General features: G+C 40.9%; 1 protein-coding gene across 1 annotated transcript in view; it reads right to left on the reverse strand.

Moving 5' to 3' along the window:
* Positions 1 to 5,220: 5,220 nt before the first annotated feature.
* Positions 5,221 to 24,254, reverse strand: part of syde2 (synapse defective 1, Rho GTPase, homolog 2 (C. elegans)) — a 47,511-nt gene continuing 28,477 nt past the window's right edge. Inside the window, exons 5-8 of the mRNA XM_005737024.1 lie at positions 22,144 to 22,270; positions 11,805 to 11,986; positions 10,964 to 11,195; positions 5,221 to 6,862 (exon numbers count right to left, since the gene is read on the reverse strand). Coding sequence (XP_005737081.1) covers positions 6,150 to 6,862; positions 10,964 to 11,195; positions 11,805 to 11,986; positions 22,144 to 22,270 — 1,254 coding nt within the window. The 3' untranslated portion in view covers positions 5,221 to 6,149. The remainder of the gene's footprint in view (positions 6,863 to 10,963; positions 11,196 to 11,804; positions 11,987 to 22,143; positions 22,271 to 24,254) is intronic.

The following is a 24,254-nucleotide window of genomic DNA, read 5'->3' on the forward strand; positions in this document are numbered from 1 at the left end:
CACTCTTGTTTATAAGGAGTCAGATGTAAAAGGCATGGACATACATGTGACTTTGTAAAGGGTGCCTAATGACATGTACACAGTGGTAATCCTTGTGTGGAGAGCAGCTCAGTGGTTGAATCAGAAGACCAGGCCATACACCATATTTATGTTCATTTTCAGCGCTTTAACAGGTTTAGAGGAGAGAAACGAATATAATCTTAAAGTGACAAAAACAGAGGAACCAAACTCATACAAGAAGCCATATGTTTTCAGCTAAAAGGGGGAAAATGTGGCCAGGGCACTTTTTAATGACAGGGAACCAAAATAATAGCTTAATTGATACTTAAAGTAGACCTATTATCTTATACATAAAGTACAAGGATGCATAAATTAGCCACGGCCAGCATTTCAAATAATGAGCATTAGCAAATCTGCAAGGCGATGTGCTTAATATGGTCATCTCAGGCACAGCACGCTCACCAACCTGCAGTTGAACCCTTCTGTTTGCAAGTGGCAGCCAATCAGAAGAAAGTTTACTTCAATGGAGTTGACTTTATTTCAGGTGGTGGATGGCCTAGTAGGAAATTCATAATCACTCAATAATTTTAGTTGTCTAAAAGTTGCACAAAGTCTAACTAAAAATTCTAACTAAGACAGAGGCATCTGTCTTCCTTCTCTCACCCCAACCGGTCACAGCAGATGGCCGCCCCTCCCTGAGCCTGGTTCTGCCGGAGGTTTCTTCCTGTTAAAAGGGAGTTTTTCCTTCCCACTGTCGCCAAAGTGCTTGCTCATAGGGGGTCATATGATTGTTGGGTTTTTCTCTGTATCTATGAAGCGCCTTGAGGCGACTTTTGTTGTGATTTGGCGCTATATAAATAAAATTGAATTGAATTGAATCTTTTATGGAACCAGCCAGTCTGTATATTAGTAGTCATCAATACACTTATTTTCTTTACAAATTGCTGGAAATGGTCCAGCTAATGATCTTGTGGTTTCAAAGGTGATTTACAAATGTACTTTGGGAAAGAAATATCCAAAGGCAGGAGTTGTTTTGCAGAAAAAAACATGATCAAAAGGGCAGTGCCCCCTAAACCCACTGCAGCGCCTTTCAACGGTTAAACAATCCACAAAGGTAGAAGAAGGTCAGACGCAGAAATTTTATTGGTTTGCTTTTTAAAGAACTCATCAACAAATTAGATCTGATCAAAGTGTCTTCAAGGTTATCTGAATGATTATTCAGACAATGCACTTATAAGTTTCAGCACAAGTGCATGAAAAGAAAACCTGGTTAAACTCGAGCATGTACAGGGGCTGGACTGTAGGAGAACAAAAGACCTCCAAAAACACCTCAATAATTGTTTTTTGAGGATCAATACAAGGATCAATACAAGTTTCAGCACAAGTGCATGAAAAGAAAACCTGGTTAAACTCGAGCATGTTTTGAATCTAAAAATGGTTTCATGAATGTCTTTTTATATATTGTATGTAAATAAGAACCCCCCTTGAGACGGGCCTGATGTTAGTTTATTGCCGGAGCAGCCTGGGAGTTATTTTCTTTTTCATTAAGGGTCATTGTCCACCCCTCCTGCCCCCACAGCTGATCACAAACAACTTTAAAAGGTTGCGTGGATGATTTCAAAGGTCCAATCTTGCCAAAAACCACAGCTAACGCTGAAAAAAGTCTAATTTGAAACAAAGACTGTGTGTTATGTGGTCGGCTAGTTGACTTGTGGCCACAATGTTGACTCAAAGGTCAGCAGAGATTAAGGGAGCAGATGAGGAGGAGAGGAGAAAAGGTCTGGTTTCACATGCAGGTGGCTGTCAAGGATGTTTACCTAGCAAGACTCGTATCTCTTCTCTCCAGAATTAGAAATGAACAAAAGTTCAGTTCAGTTCACTCCGACTGCCTGATATCAAGTGGCGACCCTGACTATCCAAACAGGCTCGCTGTTATTATGTCTACCTCTGACTTCATATGGGATTTCACTCCTGCTTTTATTGGGACTGAGGGAACAGCTTAGCAAGTTGAATGTGGACAAAGTACTTTTACAACAGACGCTTGTGACATCAGAGTCGAGTACCTGAATCTAAATATAAAACCTTTTTTCCAGATGTGTAAAGTAAAAATGTGGAATTCAACAAAAGCAGATCCTTTCCCATTTATGCTTTGTGAGTGAACTACACAACACCCCCACCCAAAAAAACCTTGAAGCCGATGGGATTGTTATTTTCAGTGTGTAAAAAAGTATTTGCATTTTCAGACTGTTAGTGAAATATTTGGCTCCATCTGCACAAAAACTCCCAGTGAGAACAGACACTGAAGATGTGGGCGTGCAAACAGGTATGTGTACATTCTGTACCCTAAAGCTTTCTCATACCTGTTCAGTGCAGCCATAAAAAACCCACCATATTTACAGTGGTGACATCAAAGAAGCCTGAAAAACCATTTGATGCTAAAAGGCCTCCGGCTGCTGAGACTTCTCATGCTGGAGCCGCCCGTCAGCGACGTTCCGCCTTTCTGTTTGAATTTATAGCTGCTTTGGAAAAATATTTCAAAATAAAATGACATTTAACTATTTCAGTAAACTGCTCGCTCTAACTTGAGGCTATTTGTAGGCGTCTCGTGAATGTCACTGGAAATGCCGGGTGTCGGAGCCGCAGTAAAAGTGCAGTCTACTAGCAGTGAATATTACTGGACGGCTAAATGCAGCTGCATCCCGGGAATGTCCCTGTAGCTCAGAGTATTTCTGGGAGATTCCCACAAGCCAACAAGGGCAATTCCCCGGCTTATTTATCCGTATTCTACTGAGGCTGGGTTACCCTGCTCCCACAGCAAAGAGGTGAATTTGCAAAACATAAAAATGTCTCCTAAAGTTTAAGCTTTTCCTGTTGGGTTTCTATAAAACAATAGCAGTGTTTAAAACAGTTTGGGAATTATGGCCACAGTGTCAAGTTATTTCAACAACTGTGACATGATTGCTAGGCCACATGCTCGACTACCAGATGTATTTACACTAAAAAGCAAAACAAAAAAAAAGTTTTGTGAGGTTTTTATGAATGAATTCCACGTTTGTGTGTGAGAAAGGCAAGATGCTCGCTGTGCCACTGACAATGCCAACCACAGGTAATTGTTTATTTTTGTGATGGTATTTTTTTCTGTTTCTTAAATTATTTTTATTCTGAAAAACTAAAAACTACAGTACTGTGCAAAAGTCTTGAGCCACCAAGAAGAAAGGGAGGGAAAAGACAACAGCAGCCACATGTGAACGTAAAATAACATACTTTATTATGACCATACATTTCTCAGGATCAATACAAAGCACTTCTCTGTTTTTGTTTAGTGATGCTTTGAATGTGGCACTTTTTCCTCCAAAGGACAAAGAGGATCAGACAGAAATGATTTTTGTTTGTTTGTTGTGTGGAAGAAGAAGGAGGTGGGAAATGAGGAGGTCAGATAATGACTCCGTCGCTGCACTTGCATCTCCATGTTAGCTCTGAAACAGACTTGAGTTCTGCCATTAGCGTCCCAGTTTACTTTCATTCTATTTGATTGTTGAGTTGAAACCATAAAAACATGTGTGCTCTCTGTGTACTCTTTGAGTAATAATTTGAGATCCTATTAGGGAAACTGGGTCATTGTAAGGAAGAATGCACGTCAGATTTAAAGGACAATCTTTACATTAAAAAAAAAAAATCCTTAGCTGATTCTTCACAATGGCTACTATAAATGAGGCCCTGGTTCTTTGTGTGTTGCCTGCACAGACAGATGGTTTGAAAGGAACCCTGCTGAAACCCAGTTTCAACAGATCCGCTCAGCAGCAGCCCAGCTTCACCGTGCAGCAGCAGGACTGTGCAAAAACACCATGCAGGAGGGCAAACAACAAACTCAATGTATAAGTGAAACAATTTTGAAGACTATTTTACTTATTCTTATTCTGTATATTTTAGGCTAGAAATCCTCCTAAAATAAAATTAAACCAAAAGTGATTTAGCAAATATACTAATAACAATAAGAGTGCAATTAAACCATTTCAATCAGTAAAAGCATTTTACAGTTGTTGCTGGAGTTTAAAAGAAAAAAAAATTGTTACCAGTTTCTGCGTTTCATAAACTGCCTGCCTCTAAGTCCTTTGGAAAAAAGCTTGGACAATGCTGTCTTACAAAGGAACGGGGGTCAAACAAATGCGCATACGTTACAAAATAATCTTATTTTACACATAAATATGATATACAAAGGCAGATGAGACAGAGCCTTGCTTATGTCAGTAAAGCTTTTGACCATGCAACGTTCAGTACCTTAAAAAAAAAAAAAAAAAACGCCAAAAAATCATTAGCACGCCTTAGTCCACCAGAGACATAAAACAATGTCAAATATATATACACAATATCACAAAAATAACAATATCACTTTTTTCTGCAAGAGCACGATTGTACCATATATTTTACAGCTAAAGTTGTACCATTAGTCCAGCACATTAAGATGTGTACAGGTAGCTTTAAGGGAAAGAAGCAACTATTGCTACACGGCAACACTAGAAGGTCATAAGAAGTATTTAAATACGCCATTGAAATATAAGCTGTAAAAATAATATATTCCGAATACATTTATATAATTATATACATATACATATAGGTTAAATACTGATCATTCTGAATCCCTGGATTGCTGAAAACGTCCTTTGTCTTTTTAAGCAGCTAGCTATTTTGAACTAACTGGATGAGCCCGCCATTTTTATTTCCGCTGCTGATCTACATGATGTGCTTCACATTGTTTATTTCACTGTTTTTGACCATGTGTTTTTTTAAATTAACTATTTTATTTCATTTTTTTTTCTTTAACAAAAAAACCCCCAACAACTTAGAAATAACCAGCTTAGAAATAACAAGCTTCTTTATGTTCTTGCATCAAGGTAGATGAGAAAGTTGATACCACGTTCGCGTCTTTGCTAAACTATATTTTTGTTAATTATAACCTGTAACATTTTAGGATGTTTTTTTTTTTTAAATTTATTCATGTTTTTTACAACCAAGCTACTCTATTTTCTCAAAAACATAGCTATCTTAGCTACACTAACCTTAGCTATGCTAGCTTAGTGCAGCTAACTGCTTTCTGACTCTAGCTTATATTCATTTACAGACATGAGGGTAGTATCAATCTTTTCATCTAATCCTGGGCAAGAAGGTGAATTTACCAAACCTGCAACACTACATGAAACACCAATTCTGCTTAAAATCAAAATCTGTTCAAAATGTATGTTTAGCCGTAAGCATAGGTGTGACTTTGAACATAGAAGAGGTTTAAGTGGCAGCAGTTTCTCCCCTTAGTTCAGAACAGACTTTTTACTGCATGATGATAATCTACACTACTGCCTGCCTATTTAGTGCATTGTTGTTGTATAACATTTAGTGTTTTATACCTCAATAGAAAAAGCTCTTTACTGCCTTAAAAAGGAAATCCACCCTAAGACAAAGTGTACACGTTCCTCCAACGATCTTGGTTCGTTTTACTAAATTAACCACCATACAAGGTTTAAAGTAGGTCTGAAAGTGACTAAATTTGCAAGTTCTCTATTCAGACTGGGCCAAATTTTGCTACAGAGCCCCAGAGTTCAGAAAATGGATGTGTACCTGCTGAATTTGAAATACACTATAGCTTTTTTTTTTTTCTTTTTGTAAGAAAGGCTCTTGAAAACCCATTCTCAAGCGTTATCTACACAGGCCCAGATCCTCGGAGGTGATGTGTTATATTTCAGGGTAGACTTTCCTCTTGACGTACCACCTTCACACAATTAAGGCACCTTTTAAACCCCTGAGGGGTAATTGGGTTCTTCTAATAAGAAGAGAAGCAACAATAACAACATGGAACACAGAACTGGACTAAAACAAAACCACACAACATAAAGTTTAATCAGCCAACAAAATAAAAGGAGAATATTGCGGAATGTTTGTGGATATGGTACAAACGCCACAAGTGCCCTGTTACATTTCTTATCTCATCTTCTAGGATTTTGCAGCAGCAGTACCGTGCACCATGCTGGCATGGTGACGTCACAAGACCTCCATGGCTGTATCCCAAAGCACCTTCAGAGATAAAGAGATTCTGTCCCAAACCTTATCGAGCTTCATGGGGGTGCGGGTGGATATGTCTGCGTATCTGTGTCTAGGAGTTAGTATCCCACGTTGAGCTTGTTTTTGTTGAGCTCTCTCTCCAGGTTTCCTATCAGAGTGTCGATGCTCTCTTGCAGGTCCCTCAGGTTCACCCTGTTGCTCAATACAGGACTGATATCCTGGATCTTCATGTAGGCCTGGTAAGTGTGCTCTTTAGGTAGCCGAGGTGGCAGGATGTGGTTACACACCTTGTGTTCTTCCTCCTCCTCCTCTAATGGGTGTCCACTGTTTGAGCTGTCACTTTCTATTAGCTTCTCCTGCTCCTCCACCGCCTCCCGTGTTTCCTCCTCCTTTACCACCTCCCTTCTCTGAGGTTGCTCTTCATCTGCGGTATCAGACACAGGACAATCAACCTTGAGCTGTATGCCGTCTTTTGCTTCCTCTTGCTTCTCCTGGACCTCCTCAGTTGCCTCGATGTCTTCTGAGGGAACGTCGTCATAGTCTGCCTCTTCTTTGCTGGAAGGTAACAACATTTCAGAAGGGAAGTACGTCTCACCACAGCCACTCCAGTCACCAGCATAGCGGTTGCTGGGGCTGTCCAGACGCCCTGGTTTGGGTCGCAGAACCCCCGCCATCTCTGCTCCAGTGAGGTTCAGCACCTGAGGCCGCTCTTTTCTCCGTCGCAGAGGGGGGGCTGTCCGCAGGTCAGAGGAAGTTGGAACCAGAGAGGGTGCTGGGGGCTGAGAAGAGGACTGGCCATGTGGGTCCACAACTAGAGGAAGAAAGAAAAAAAAACAAAAACAAAGAAAAAGTTAAATATAAGCCAGCTGGTTATTAAACAATCGTGAAAATTACAAAAACACAAAAATAAGAAAAGGTCATATTTTCTCATTCTTTTGTTTTCCTCGGAGGGAAAAGTGGTTGTTGTTCTTCTTTAATAATTACGTTATTTAGACCAGCGGTCCCCAACACCCGAGCCACGGACTGGGACCAGTCCGTGATTCGTTTGGTACTGGGCCACGAGAGTTGAGGCTCGGGTGTGCAACTTATGGTTTTCAGGGTTTTCATCGTTAACTCGGTTTCCCTGGGTCATATTTTGAAAGAAATATTTACAAGTTACCATAGCGACCAAGACGGCATTAAGGGGTAGCGAGGAGGATGTTACTCTCAATGTTATTGGCACATTTCAGGAGGACACTGCTAATAAAGTTACACACTTACACAGTGAATTCGCGTTCATTGTTATATTTACAATATATTTGTGTCTTGGTTGTATCGTTTTATTTTGTTGTATTTATCCACGACACCTTAAAGGCCGGTCCGTGAAAACATTGTCTGACATTAAACTGGTCCGTGGTGCAAAAAAGGTTGGGGACCGCTGATTTAGACTGTATACTTCTAGTGGTATATTAGCTTTATAAGAGCTGCAAAGCACAGCTTATGGCTCACGTATTATTCACTTATATATTGTAGAATGCAGCTGACTGAATCCCCCCCCCAAAAAAAAAAAAGCAGTAAACCTCAGAGCGAGATACAGCGCAGGTCAGCTGATGACGGCCTGGAAACAAATCTACTGGAGCTTACAGTACAAATGATTTCCCCACTGCACTGCTACACCTACCAATTCATACTTCAGCTCCTGAAAATGACTCTACTTTTCATTTTATTTCTCCAAATAAATAAATGCATTTTTTTTTTACAACAACTGTAATCTCTTTGCTTATTTTAAGTCTTCAGTTCAGCATAATGATCATGAGCACTGATCATAAAGGGCGTGCTTCAGGGCACAGCCAACTTGTTAGTGACAAAGTGCTATCATAACAGTCTGAACTTCTCAATCAGATTAACTTTGCTGGCTTAAAAATACAACAACAACAACCCCCCAAAAAACCACACCAAGATGCACAAGCTGATCTTTTATATACAGTCTGTATATGCAGCATTTTTTTTAAAGTATCAGCATGTTTATGGAAAAATACAATGGTGCGCATTTCATAAACTAAAATCCATCAGATTTCGCAGTACGGGAATGTGATGCTATCAGCGTGGCTAGACAGGGCTGCATGAGAAAATATGATTTTCTGTGATTAAAATGAACTAAAAACAAACAAAAAACACACATACATAACAAAAAAACACAAGCCTTGTTTTGGTGCAGCTGATTTCTATTTAAAAGACTCCCGCTTTAGCGGAATGACCCTCTGTGAGGACAACATAGAGAACAATCGGTTCATCATTAGGTGAACGAACATGCTGAAGTCACACCACTGCACACAGTGTTTTTGTTGCTTCCTGTGCTGTTATCGAGTAACCAAACTTAAAAATTAACTAAAGCTTGAACCTTAAGAAAGACTCCTCTAAGTGGACTAGGTGAAGGAAAAGTGAGCAGCCAAACACAACCACAGTCTGGTTACCTTTCTGCATTTATCTCAGTACCTACATTTTCTGGCTCCGCTAGCTTACTATATTGGAAAAGAACAAAAACACAGTTAGGGCTGTAAGTCCATGTTCAATAGATACATTATATATTTAAAAAGAAATGCTAAATTTTATTTTGAGACATGACCTTGAAATGACTTGTTTTCCTTTGTGCGCGTTCGCCTATTTCATCCAGCTGACGATAAACAGAATTTTTTTGCACTTGTCTTAACTAAGTTCACTGCAGTTCATTCATCAGAGTGGCTGTTGCTGCTATAGTGTTTACGTGGAGTAGCTGCACACTTCGCAGCTCCCCCGAGGCTAAAGACTTGAGCAATTATCACCTTAAAACAAACAGAAATTATCTTCCTTTCAGAGGCGCTGTGTTATTTAATTCCAGACATGATTCACTGATGACATGATTAAAGCTATTAGCTGTCAGCAGAGAAAATGAAGACGGAAAGCAGGCGAGAATACGATCATATTTTTTTTTTCCTTTCTTGGACAGCTTCACAATGTTTACTTGTTGTAATATATTAAGATTAGACTTAGTTGTGCTAGGATGAGTGTATTTTTACATCTAAACACAATAAAAACCTGAAATGGACAAAATAAAACAATAAACCCACAGCTGATTTTAATGATAAATTAAAAAAAGAAGCAGGGCAAATTAACTGAAAATGAACATGCAGCTAATTTTGGATTTTAAAGATAACACTGAAAGAATCCTCTTGCCGTCACTTTGTCTGTCTAACCATCTGCTCACATCTTCTCACACATACAGTTGGAAAAACTTCTTCATGCACACTCATCACCTCCTCAGCCTCTTCAGTACACACACACACACACACACACACACGTCCTGTAAGTAGTGTCAGTCAGGCTGTGGAGGCCTGAGCGACAATGCCTTGGAAGGTTTGGTATGTGTGTATGAAAGGCGTGAAGAGGCGGCTCAAAATATCCCACAATGATTGCGAAATGTACGGGTGAAGCTTCAGGGGCTGAGGGGTAAGGTTAAGCCAGGAATGTCTTTAATTATACAGTCCAGGCGCCCTGTACTCTGTACTGGGGAAGCGGATGGAATGGAAACACTGCTGAGGGTGTAAATGAAGGCTTGAACCTGGACTAAAATGCTCTGTCAGTGTCTTTATAAGTCATTAAAGGCAACTGCGGGGAAACAAAAAAACCCAACAAAAACCACAGTTTTTATGCTTTAATTTTTAAAATTCCAAATGTAATCCCCTCTGCTACCTGCAATCATAGGATTCACAGATGCTGACTAATTAAGCCGCTGGCTTACATTTCTTTCTCTGTGCTCCTTCTCTGGGTGATGTAAAGCAGGGTGCTAAGCTTCAGTGGTTTACACAGAATGGGTTCAACGTGGAGGATGCAGTTAAAGTTAAGAGGCTCAACCAGACGCAGAGTCACTTCGTCTTCAGACGCACATCAGCAGATCTGGTTAAAGCTGCAGGCTGCTTGGGAGGAGCTCCGAGGATTGTATAATCATTCGGGAGGGAAAGTCTGTCTCACAGGATGTCGGAGCCATTGGGAAAAAGGTTTTTACAGACGGTGAACATGTGCTTTTTCAAAACTGTATCAATGGAAATGCACAGAATAACACTGCACTCAGAAAAATGTTAAAATATAGTGAGTTGGATTAGTTTCGGATTGGTAGTCATGCATATGTAAAACCCACAAAACAAAACAAAACAACTAAGCTGTCCGCCCGGCCCAGGGGCTCATTTTTTGATCTTTTTGGAGTCTTCGAGAATTTAAATGCATCAGCAGCCCCTGCATGGCTCACTTGATTATTAGAAATGTGGTGAACTCATAAAATCAAGCCCACGAGCTAAAAAAATCAGATTAGTTCCCATAACCAATGCAAATATCACGCCACACACACTTGTCTCATCATTCTCCATCCTCTCCTGGATCATCTATGGACTTTGCCATATCTCACCGCAAGCAGACAGCTGCCGCTGGCAGAGAGCAGCTGTGCAGGCAGACAGATGACCTGTGCTGAGAGAAGCTGCTGCTGACTGTCCTTGATTGGTAATTTATCTAAAAACAGAGAGGGGGGGGGGGACCACGCCCCAAATGTTTGGTTCACACTGAGGCTTTACTGGCTTGGCTCCGATTGGCTCAACCCATCACGATGAAGCACTTGTGGAGGGTTTCATCTCTGAGGAGCCGACAGATGGTGGCCTGTGGCTATCAGCTGCACTTGTGCCAGTGGTGGAAAAACCTCAAGGATCAAAGCAGCCCAGTCCCTTTAACAGCCCTTTGTAGAGCTGAACCGCAGGGCTGGCACTGATTTGTACAAGACCCTCAGGCAAGAGAGACCAGTGTGCGCACGACCTGACTGTAGATGTGCTGCTTTTTCAAGTCACGCCATGTGCTCAAAACGTCTTTAGAGAAAGCGGGACAAAAACAAACAAACAAAGGTCACAATCACCTGGCCAGAGCTGGAGCAGGTAGTGCAGTACTTCGATGTGCTTTTTGAAGTGTAGCGCGCTGGCCAGCTCCTCAGAGTCGATGAAGACTCGGTTGGTGTGGCAGGACGCCTCCTGACGCTGGCTCAGCAGCACCGGGCCGAAACACACCGCTAGGTTCTGGCACGTCATCTTATTCATCTCTTGGTAGGATGCCACCAGCTTCAGGTGGTCAAGAAGCTTCCGCAGCATCATCTGATCCACACACACACACACACACACACACACACAGATACACAAAAGCCATACAAATAAAACATGTTATTATTATGATTAGTAGTTGCAGTTGTACCACTAGCAGCAGCAGTAAAGATGCAAAGCGAAAAACTGCTTTAAGACACATCTGCAGCAGTAAGTTTATCTTAAAAAAACCTGAAGGTTTTATAAAAAAACCAGAAGGAATATTATTATCAGTAATATAAGGCGTGTTGGCAAAGGAGCCGAGTGCAGAATACTGCAAATGCTACACTTTTAAAACTAAGAGAGTAGTTGTATTCTCACAAAGCATTGACATGCTTCTTTCAATGAATCTGGTGACTCAGTTCACTTGGACCAATAGCGTACGGATACAGTTTCAGCAACTATTCGTTTTCACTTTTATGTCATTCTACTGTGGATACGATGACAGTGCTTGAGGTGCAAGGCTGCACGACATCACAATTATCAGCCGAACAGTGGTAATCTGTAGCATTATGATTATTACCATGATTATCTACCCACAATATGCCCTTTCAAAGCCACCTCTGTGACAGTCCTTTAACTCCTGTGCAGAAGAATGTGCACTTTTTTAAAAATTGTCCTTACCCTCTCCACCTCTGGCAGGTTTTCCAGCAGGCTGACGGTGTGTTCAGAGTCGGCCTGGTCATTCTCACACCCAGACGCTCCCATCCGCAGAGGCCTCGCAGCCATAGACTCCAACACTGCCTCATAAAGCTGCTTGTTGATCAGAGGGTAGGGCAGCTCACGTAGATAGTCCTTCAGCACTCCTGACGAGAGAGCGAAAGCAGGGCATGAGAAACTCAACTGCATCAGGATAGTGAGTTTAACATCCACGCAAACAAGCCCGTTTCATGTTCTTACACTAGCCGTTAAATACGCAGGCGAATTTTAATACCTGACAAATTGCTAACGATACCTCTTAATGAGGCGCTGTCACCGAGAAATAAAAAGCTTTTCTTCTCCTCCTCGTTTAAAAGCACTCAACCTGCCACATTCTCTTGGCTGCAGATTCAGGTCCCATTGTTTTCCGGGGTGATCCCGTGGCATCTACCGAGAGGCCAGATTGAGTCGGGTGTGACTCGGCAGCGTCGGGGGGTTGTGGGGTCTGCTCTGGCATCTGTGACGGCGCATTCGCACCTGTGACTTCAGCCTCTCAAAGTTCAGACAAAAGCTGGGGGAAAACATGAAACCCACGCTGTCTGTCTCCACTAAGCCCCTGAAATATCACTGGCATGTCTTTTCATCAAAGGCAGAAATAAAGAGAACGGAGGAGGGGCAAAGACGGGAATTAAAACAAAAAAAGGGATCCTGGCCGTGTGACAGATCTTTGTGGTGAGTGTCTGCTCTGTTGTGTGCATGAAGCTGGATCAGCTTTCAAGGAAGACCAGGAGGGTGAAGGGGGGGTATATTGTGCAATTAGCAATATTTGTTATCTTCCCAAGTAGTGCAAACGGAATAAAGGATGAAGGATAACCAGATAAATACAGGTGAGCTATATTGGCACCCAAGACAAATACTTTTATTTTCTTAAAGATCTTTGCTGCTAATAATAATAATTTAGCCTGATAAATTCCTGATCCTTTATTTTAATGCAACAAAAGCATTCATTTGTCTATAAACCAGGATTAAATGTCTGCAAAAGAGGCTACAAATACAATGACTCTGATGTGCAACACACTGAATACACACTAAAGTCCACACTGCTCATTGACAAACTGCTGCAAACGTTTCCTGCTGTTCCCGTCACGCTGTGCACCCTTATATTCGTACAGCTACATCTGCTGGTGCTCTGCGACCTTGTTTTTCAGTGACTTATCAGCTGTTGGGTTCCAACATGTTTTTGAAGCCAGAGTACGAGATCTCATTCCCCATGTTGTTGGCAACTTCGATTGCCAGTGATCCCTGCTCTTCTTGTGCTAACATGCTTATCGGGAAACGTCTTCACTCCGTTCAGGTTTATCAAAAATCTTATATGCAGCTGAGGCCAAAAACCTATCAGCTTGTGGGCTGTGTGTCAGTGTCTGCTCATATGCTGCTGTCTTCTGTTTACTGTATGAGGTGCATTTGCATTGATATCACGGGCGTAGTTCTTGTAGTGTCTGAGAGTGACTGTTTTTTTCTTTGGTTGTTGTTTGGGACAAACTCAGAAAGGGCTTGGTGCTGCTTGTTTTCTTTATTTTATGTTGGCTTACTACAATTAGCATTAGCAGTGGAAACTGTCTGTTTCGCATGGTCATATTTTCCTTATATATTACCTTTTTTCTTCACGTACCTCATATTCAGCTGAGCATCACATATTGGGTTCAAAGAAATCAGTTCAAGCATATTGCTGAACCCTTACTGGACTCTTTTTAAGTGGAGGGAGACAGTGGAGGGAGACATGACAAAAAGACCAAAAGAGAGACCACTTAGGACTTTTTCAAGGCTCCTGCTTCTGGATAGCTTCATCTTCTCCTGGCTCACCTCCAAACTCCCTCTGTCAGTGAATCTCTTACCTTCTAACAGACAGGATGTAGCTAGCTAAGCTAGAGAAATTCACATCCAGCACCTTCACAACAGGTCTTGTTCCCCTCTTCTACATTTAGACAAATAAACGCACTTCTTCTTATTCCTGTGTTAAGCTCCTGGTGTTTGTGGATGACACTGCTGGGCTCAAACGTATCCAAGATTGAAGCAAACCTGCATAAAGATAGGAGGTTGTGCAAGCTTCCGTTTGATGTATCAGAAATGCAAGTCAAACTTCAAATTTCAGACAAATACCACGGTTAGGTTCTTCAGGTTCCATAGACGTATGACATGAAGCACAGTATTTAAAGTCCTAAGGAAGTTCAACCTCCCAACGGAGCTGCTGTCCTAGTTCTGCTGCGCTGTATTTGGGTCTGTGTTGCATCCTTCAGTTAACTGTTTTATATGGCTTAGCCACTTAATCAGAAATGAGACGACTACAAAGAATAGTCCGGGCTGCTGAGAGGATTACTGGTGCTCCCTGATCGACCCTCGAGGACCTGTACTCTTCTAGAGCAGGAAAAAAGGGCTGGAAAAGCTGCAAAAATCATTTCAGACCTTTCACACATAGGCCACAACCTCTTTGATCTGCTGCCCTCTGGTCAGCACTTCAGAACACTGAGCACCAGAACATCCAGTCGCAGGATCTCACAAGACCTCTCCAAGTTTGGTAGTCTCAGTGTATAACAATGTGGAAGTCTGTCTTTTAACATTTAGTGTTACCCGTTGGTATTTGTGGAACATTTAAATTCTGAAGTAACTTTAATAATTGTGATTTTTCTGTTGCGTTCATGTCTTGGACATTTTATCCATTAGGAACATTTCCCTGTGGCAACAGTTCAGTTTGACTGCTTGGGGTTGTTGTTCACATTATTGAACATGTGGCTGTATGTGCGTGATTATAGGACAATAAATCCAGGAAAAATCACGTGTGACACAATTAGTGAACACGCCGTGACTCTAAAGCGTGCAAGAGGAGCAGCTCTTGGTAGAACAACAGATAAGACGACACTGTATCTATGTCAACCACGAGCCTGTTTCCAAAGCAGTGACACAACTGATTAAAGTGCTATAAAAAGGAACACGTACTTCACTGCTTTTCTTGTCCACCTTGTTTGTTTTTTGCCTCTTGTCTTCTATTTACAGCATACTACAGTACGATTCATAGTAAATCCAATGAGCTTCCTTGGGGCCAGTAAGAAGGACAGAGGGCCCAACTTAACGTGCTCACTTTATAATCCCACTAAGTCCTAAATCTGCTCTTTAAGGGAGCATTAGGATTACCACTTTTCAGTCTATTTCTAAACAGCATCGTCAGAACATCAGAATTATGTGGACAAACTAATGTTTCAGTGTTAGCTAACAGCACCAGAGTTTCAGGTGCTGTCACACGTGCATTTTCTATTTTCCTTTGCTGCAGTTATATACAAATAAATTGGATTAGAGAGTGGAGGGAGGATCTAAAGTCAGTTTAGTGTGTTACAGTACAAAGTCTATGATTAGCATTGTGATTAGTATCTGCACAGTGGCACTCAGCACCAACATAAACACAACACTGATCTATTTTAAATTGTCTGTTTTACATCACAAATAAAACCAATCAGTGATCAAAAAGGCAAAAAAAAATAAAAATCTGTCCAACAGCTGACAATAACTGCTTCCTTTTATCTCTGTATGTTACCACAGAAATAAAAAACTGACTGACTGAGCTACCATAATGAAACTTGTGACTTCTTAAAAATTTCAGAAGAATCTCTGGATTTTGGTGTGGTGGTTAGCAGTGGTGCCTTACAGCAAGAAGGTCCAGGGTTTGAATCCATTCTGGGGCCTTTCTGTGTTTACATGTTTCTGTGTCTGTGTGGGTTTTCTCCAGATGCTATGGCTTCCTCCCACAGTATAAAAACATACATAGGGTTGTGAACGTGAGAGAGAATGGTTGCCTGTCTGTCTCCATTACTGGAGACAGCTGGGACAGGATCCAGACCCCCCAACTGAACAAAACTTTGATAAAGACATTAATGGTCACTGTTGACTTTTTTTTATCCACATGTCACCATGCAATGTATTCAAAAAATGTATTAATAAACTTGCTTTCATTTTAATGGCCACCAGGGGGCTACTCCTCTGGCTGAAACAAGTCAGTCAGAACTTAAAAAGGTCTATGAGAAAATTATTTCTAACTTGATTTCTAACTCAAGTATTTTCACGATGAAGGTTTTTAATATTAAATAAAGCCTGAGCATATTTAAAGTAAAATAAATCCTGTCTTCAGCTTCTCAATCAGTTCCATCCCTTACTTAGCCGAATGCTAAACTCCAATGTTCAAGCTGGGAAAACAAACCAAAGTGGGCTTATTTCGGTTACGACCTCAGTAAACACTTTCCTAATGAGGTCGTGGCCTCAGCCCATAGATTTAAGTCTTATTAGAGTAAAATTGCTGATAACAGAGTATTCTTTGTAAGAGCCGAGTTGCTACCATGTTGGTGTGCAGTGTCCTTGGTTCCTCAAAAGTTTCAGATGAGGGATAAAAAAACCTACCACGACAACAGGTGATTGTGGCTATGTCTATCTTTTATTTACAGTGTCGTGCAATGTGGCACAATTTTAGCATTATACATAAATGCATAGGAAGTATGTTTTAGCATGTTAGCAATTATTTGTGGCAAACATGCCTCATAGAGCCAAGTTTAGAAGCAACTTAGCTTTGACCGAAAATACTGAATATGATACATTAAGGAATTATTATTACTTAATTATGATTCTGTACAGTGTGTCTCTTCATAGAAAAATAATAAATATAGAATATAAAAATAAAACAGTAAATATGATTCTGACAGCTTAACATAAACTGAGACATTTTTTAAGTTTGTTCCTCGCCATAACTATTTTCTCTGAACATGTAATGTTCAACACTTCCTGGCATTAGAAATACGGAAACACTCTGTTTATGAGACAGCCAGCAGATGCTTAGTAGGCAAACAGCTCATACCCAAACAAGGATAATAACTTACTATCTCAGCCCTCCAATCTCAGGTAGATCAAAACATTGACAGATACTACTCAGCAGGGTTAGACTTTAACAGCGCTCTGGGGAAGCATGCTCTTAAACCCTCATAAAACTGCCCTGCAATTAAACGCCCTCCCTGTGCCTGTGAGCTAGCATAGGTTCAGTATAAAATCTGGTATGAGCTGAATTTGATCAGGGTATATAAACAAAAGACACATTCACTCTCTTTAACGCTTCCCTAGGCATGCTGATTTCAGCAGCAGATTAACCGGAAATGCTGTGTGAAGATTCCCCCCCCCTTCGTCAATCGTTATGGAAAATGTTACAAAGATAACCACAATCAGCTTGTTTGATCACACGAAAACAGACCGTCTGGAAGCAAAAATTAGCAATATATTTTTATCCTTATCTCGCTAAAATAAAGCTTTTATTTCTTTGTTTGTTTTGTGTTTTTCTGCATCTGCGAATAATACGTGCTGGGAGGCGCCGCCTGGCTTGCTTTTTGCTGCCATTATTACAGAAAATCATGCAGAGCCCTCTGACCTTCCCTGCACTGCAAGGAAGACCCGACAACAGCGGGACTGTTACACGTTAGCGCTGCCCGATGAAGCGAAACAACTCGTGTTTTTCTTGATATGCAACACATGAAAGCAGCACACACATTTAGGCTCTTTCCAGTTCAAAAGCCAACTGGCCAAAACTGTGTACGTGCATGTGCACATGGGCTCGTCTGACGTGAGGAGAATGGGGCCATTCAAGTAAATCATTAGCCTGCTTTGACTCGGTGCTTTGTTTACTTCGGTGTGTTAGCCCCTGTTGATGCCCTTTTTCACGCAAACAGACACACACAGCTCTCACATATATGCACATATGCATGAGAACTGTGGTCGCAAGCAAGCTGACAACAAGCAAGCTGACAACAGGCGCACGCTGCGTGTCTTTTTCACTCAGATTTAAACTGTCGGGTGGGGGGGACTGGTATGGCTCTGCACCAGCACTATCTGCACTGCGCTACATATACTTTCCCCACCTCCACCTACATGTTTGGCTGATAAAGACTGCAGAAACAAACACTTAAAGAAAAACATTAACAAAAACTGAAAGCACCTCAAAGTAATCTGATACAAGTTTTTTTTTTTCCTTGCTCACTTCAGACTATTTCAGTGTCTCAAATATGCCACCAAACACTACAAGGGACACAATGCACTGGGGAATGGCTCTACCTTTGACCTCTTGTTCAAACAAAGCGGAAGGTCACTCCTCTTGTCAGTGCTGCAGTCAGTGCCTCGCCTGGAGAACAAACAGGGGGTTTGTTCTCCGTCCTGCCCCCTTCTCTGCTATCCCGCACGCCCCCACGCCACTAGGGGGGCCAGAGGAGATTTGTGTTTGTGTACTGCCTTATGTAGTAACACAAAATGTACAGTTGCTGCTTCAACTTTTTCACTTTTCCAAAACTGAGCAGACTCCAGCTCTAACTCTAGAACCACGCGCTCACACGGTACACGTGGATTCATCACAAATACGCCTGCTTCCAGTTTTCAATCCCACCCTGCAGTTTAAGAAATATTCTGACAGCCCCACCGTTCTAAAACTCTTCACCAAGTGGTTGCCTGCCTCCCCGGCCGACCCAGGGTTCAGCTAATCCCCCGTGCGTGAGCCAAATACCATCTGTGTTTGTTCGGCAACAAAGGGGGCACTTGTTAATGACTTTCCATGTCTTCACTGGAGTACTGGCAAGGGTTGGGGGTGCTGGGGGGGTTGGGGGCAATTTAGAGTAGCAGGCTATGGAAAAGTCGACTCAGGCAAGGAAAATTGAAGACCACAGACTAAAAATCAATGCCAGTGCTCCGAATGAAAAAGGGCAGAGGACACACCAGTTCCATTAGTAGAGGAGAAGTGACTTTCAAGACTTTGTTTCCACGTTGAGACCAAAATCTTCTATTAGATGGATTTAATCATAATTTAACACATGTGTGGCAAAAAATGTTCAGGTGCTCACAACCGCACACTCGCAGGGGCTTCAGGCAAAGCTACCATATGGGCCTACCATAGAGGGCACCGATCCCCCCATTATCATGTCAAACCACTGATTGAAGCCTTCATTCTTCAACAAAAGGGATACCAAGAAGAAAGAAGAAGAATGTCATCAGGATGTGCTCAGAGGCCTTTGTAGAGTTTAAAGAGAACGGTCCAGAAAATATCCAGTGAGGAGCAGTTCTGAAAATAGATGCTGATGTCAGAGGCCAGAGGATGATAGCCAGACTTCTTCCAGACTGATAGGGAGGCAGGAGTAATTTAAATAACCACTGGTTACAACCAAGGTCACCTCTGAACGCACGGCACATTGAACCTTGAAGAGATGGGCTACAGCAGCAGAGGACCACACAGGATGCTACCCATGTCAGCTAAGAACAGGACACTTTAGATGGACTCAGTAAAAGTAGATATCAGAACAGTGGGAAATGTTGCCTGCTCCAATGAATCTCAATTTCTGCCACAACATTTGCTTCATAGGGCCACGATTTGGCATAAACAACACAAAAGCATGGAGCAGTCTGTCAGTCCTGCATTGTATTAGTGGTTCAGGGTCGTGGTGGTGTGATGGGGTAGGGGATAGTTTCTTTCTCTCACTTTGGGCACCTTTGGGATGTGGTGGAATGAGAACACAGATGTGCAGCAACTGTGTGACTCTATCGTGTCGATATGGATCAGGAATGTTTTCGGCACCTTGTTGAATCTTTACTACTAACAGTAGCAGCAAGGTGTATCTAATAAAGTGTACACTGTTTTTAAATTAAATGAAATGTGAGCATTTTGTGAAACATACTGTGAAGCAAAGAACTGTGATTTGAAACAATGGAGCGCCATGCGCGGAGCATGTTTTGCAAGCTTAGGATTGAACTCTGACCCCTGGATAATCCCTTTCACTACCTCCATTTTTAAATTAGCTGTGCGACGCGCCAGCCCTCTTAGCTCCATTAGCTGTTCGCTAATTAGCCTCTCGTCTGACTCCATAACAAAAGACTCCAAGCTTAGTTTAAGGCTTCCACTATGAATTAAAATTAGAGCAAAATATATGTTTTTTTATTCCGTGTATGTTGGCTATTGAAATCAAACAGTGTGTATAATATAACAATGCTACAATCAGCTTTTAAAACTCCTGTTATTGTGTGTTTTTTATTCTGCTGTACCTTTTATCCTTTCTTTTATTTTTTCTTACCTTATTATCACTATATCTCAGAAATCCCTGCTTTTTTTAAAGCACACACCATAAACCTCTTCATCTTCAGCTCTTTTTCTCTCTATGTCCTCGTCCACTCACTCAGACCCATCTGCAATGGCAATTCGCCTGGCAGAGCAAATTTAGGCAGCGAGCAAAAACCAACAATCCTTTTTTCTAACCCGCTCAACTGTTAACTGTGTGCTTTGCCCTGCCATGCAAACGCATGTGGATCAAAGCAGGCATGATAGGACGACGCCTATACAGGGCCTCTCCCCAAAACCAACAGCAGCCCCTAAAATGCCCAGGGGTTTCCATGGTCCTTTCCTCCTTTTGTGGAAGAAAAAAAAAATCATGACCAAGTCATTTTCGACAACTTTGCCGCCCCCTCCCCATCTCCCCAAATCTGCTACACTTTTAGAAGTAATACTCAATTCAATGCCACAGCTGATTTTGGGGTTTCTTTTTGTGAGATGTGCTCACTGTTTCCATTTTTTCATTTCAATGGAGCAACAGAGCAGAAAAGAAATTCAGCTGACAGGAATCTGAATGGCGTTTAAATTAGAAATGTAAGGTTTGCAGTTCTGCTTGTTGGACAGTCAAACAGCTTCAGGGGGACTTTTTTGCATTTGACAAGATAAAAATCCCCACATTTGACGTGATTTACAAGGTCCAAAGCACAAAAACTGAAAGAACAGTCCGAATGCGTGCAATGATCTGATTTGTTTGACTTTGTGTGTGTGTGTGTGTGTGTGTGTGTGTGTGTGTGTGTGTGTGTGGCCCTTCCTCTCACACTGATCTTTATGTTGCAGGGATTTGACACACACACACACACATAGATTATTATAAGATATACACAGGTGTCTGTGAAGGTTCTCAGTCATCCAGGTCATCGTAGTCAAGGGAGCTTGCAAAGAAAAGAAGTCCAGATGCTTTTCTTTGCAAGCTCCTTTGATATACACAGGTGCTGACCTATTCGCCATGGCTACATTCAGGAAAATTTATTGCAGTGGATCAATACTGAAGCTGGACTCCATTACATTAACACCCCATTTGTTTTTGTTAGTTTTGTTCCATGAGTTAAAAACTCTCATGAATTGTATTTTTCTTGTTTTACTGGGAGTCGTGTGTACATGTCAAATGATTAAATGAGATGCCTATTAGAGATGCCAGTTTTAGGTTTGCGGTTAGTATTTACTTAATGACAGCTATAGAAGCAGTTAACAGCTGTCTGTTAACTTCATTGTTAGTTTTTCCTAGTCCTTAGTCATTTCTCCACCCTTATTTTACTCAATATTAACTGCAACTTGTTATAGAAAAGTGGGCATTTTATTTAGTTATTAAGCTTCCAAGGGATTGGAAAAGTAAGAAATTGTGGTAGTGCCAAAACTGAGATTCCTTTATTGGCCACTTGAGGCAGACAGAAAATTATTAAATGTTAAATTGCCCAACTTTACAGCAGAAATAAACATTTTCATTGTCCTGTTAAAAAAATGTTTTGATCTCTATCGTGAATTTTTGGCTTTGCCATACATATGCAGGGTTGTGAATTTGTCTATAATTTGCCTGTTTAAATTGTATTAAGGTATTTTTGCCATTGTTATTAAGGGCGTGGCTGTTTTGAATTGAACCAGCAGGTGTAGTTAATAGCTGCCTCAGCTACTATAAGTAATCTGTTGCCTTCTGGAACATTTTTGATGTAATTTTCTATCAAATAATTGCTGTGGGACTAAATGTACTCATGTAAGTTGAGTAAAACTGCATTTTTGACTAACATTTATTTAGCGGTTATTAGCAGGTAGCACTATCTTTGTAATGTACATATTCATGCTACAAATGCTTGCTAACTAAGCAAGCGAGCATTAGCTCATAGCTTAGCATTTCAAATTCCTGTCCAAATATGGTCACTTGTGGATTTTTACTTGGGTTTTGTGAGTGAAAACTGAAGAACTGGGTTTCAAAAAAAATCCTGTTCAGTCTCTTTTTAAATTAGAAACTGCATACATTGCTCATTTTGTAACTATCCTGCTAAGTACAAGTAAGAAGGTAATTTACAGATAAACAGACCAAAACACACCAGTGCTCTCTGGAAACTTTGTCAGGTTTGAATAACACCCTTGTAATTAAACTAAGTGTGTTTAGTAATCTTATGCCTTGTTGGCATCTTCTCTGTTTCCTGGTGATCATTTTACCTGTAATGACGTTTATGTCTGGATACGTGTTTTCGCACAGCTCCACAGCGTGGCTGTCTCTCTCAAACGCCTCACGCAGCTCCTTCTTTACTGCTGCCGAACCACACAGACGGTAGAGACCCACCACCTGGTAACATAAACACACACACAAGTAGGTCAAATAAACACGCATGGCTCGAGAGTCAAACAGTTGACAGCGACGTAGACATTTTTACAGCCTCATCGATCAAGTTCTACGTCTGCACTCAGATAATGTCCTGGAAGGTAGCCATAAGTACTTTCTCAGAAAACTCACACGTCAAAAACACCAGTCTGTTTTATCTCCAGAAAAGGGCGCCTCAATTTAACAACTGACCAAAAACCAAAAATGTATATGTTTCTAATAACAATATAAGCACTCACTTTTTTAAAGACACAGGAAGATGACTTGATGTAACAAAGAAATGCTGGACTAACAGAAAACCTTAAACTTAACACGTTCCCTATATTATCTTTTCCCCTCTACTTTCAGTTACTTTACACTAGCATCTTTATGCACTTTTTATTATTGTGATTTTGGATCCACTGTATCCATAGTTTAATTCTTTCACTCCTTTTCCAGTTATTCTGAACACATATTGCATGTTTGTGTGTAGAGGCTGCTATCCAGTAAAGCCATGAGAGAAATGTAGGCGAGACAAATAAATCTGAAATGAATGACCACTAAAGTACTGGCACTCTCTGAAACATGGTTGGAGACAGCACCTTAAAAGTCAGCCAACTGTCTCTGTGTCTATCTTTATCAGTCTAGAATTTGATAACAAAAGCCAACATGAGCTAATAAGGCCCAGTCGTCAAATGCTTGAATTTACAGAACACCGCAAAAGCACATTTATTGCTTGTAGTTTCAGCTTTTATAGTCAGAAGACTGAGTCTCTGTTGTCAACAGCAGTATCTATTTAAAGTTTGCTATGGTTAGCCACTATACCACAAATGGGTAAAATACAGCCCCAGGGCTCAAACCAGCTTGCAGCATCCTAAGAGGAAAACACGACAACCCCTAAATCTCAATGAAAGAAAGCATTATGCTAATGAATCTTTAGCAATGGGTCTTTACCATCTAACTGTAATAGAGAGAGTATGCAAACAAACTTACAGAAACTACAAGTCTAGAATATCAATTCAGAGGTGGCCATCTCGACATCAGCAAATAAGAATTTAAACAGCAAAGAAGAGAAACACCCTTCAATAATTTTAGGAGTGTTAATGTTTCATAGTTTGTTCACGAGAGAGAGAGAGCTCTGAGTACCTTCATTTTTGGCAACACACAGGAAACTGATCTGAGTAAATAAATGACTAAATAAATAACTACACATATCAAAAGTTAGGGATCTGATTTGATTCTGTTTGGTATATCAGAATATTTCGTTTTTATATCACCAGATATTTGTATCGCTGTTAGAAATCCTTCCATTCAGCCCATTCATTGATGCACACACAACGTTTGGAGTAAACAATGAAACAAAAGTGCCTTAAACTAACAATGAAAGAATAAGTCTTCTTGGTTTTTGTTCTTTTTTTTTTTTTTTAATGAAGACTTAGGCCAATATCCTATTTTACCACATTTAGCCAAATTTAAAGGATTCAATATAAGTCACTATTATGTCTCATGCTTCAATTCAACTGTCCAGTGTTTGGCCCTCTGCTTACTGCGTCTTAGCTCTGCTCAATCCAGCACTATGTATTAACAGTCAAACCAGAGGAAGAGGGATGTCACTGCAAAACCCCTTAGTGGAATAAAGGGACTAAATGTGCATTTCCTCCCTTATTAACTTTTCATCTGTAATAAGACAATTAGATCATTTATAGACTGGAATGAAAAAGGAGAAAAGCCTGTTCAGGCAGTCTGCCTGAGCTGGACTGTGTCAAAAACACTTTAAGATGCAAGTCTCACCTCTTTGGAGCCATTTGGCAACACCTCCAGGTAGTTACTTCTAAAACCCTATCTGAGAAAACACAAAGCTATTCATAAACTTTTACTTTAGTGGTCACCAGGACGTAAACACTGCATGTACAGAATCATTGTTATCAGTCAACAAAGGTCACTTTGTACCAAAAATAAGATTTAAAAA

Source organism: Pundamilia nyererei, unplaced genomic scaffold (assembly GCF_000239375.1).
Source record: "Pundamilia nyererei isolate P.nyererei 1_Seehausen unplaced genomic scaffold, PunNye1.0 scaffold00072, whole genome shotgun sequence".
Lineage (NCBI taxonomy): Eukaryota > Metazoa > Chordata > Actinopteri > Cichliformes > Cichlidae > Pundamilia > Pundamilia nyererei.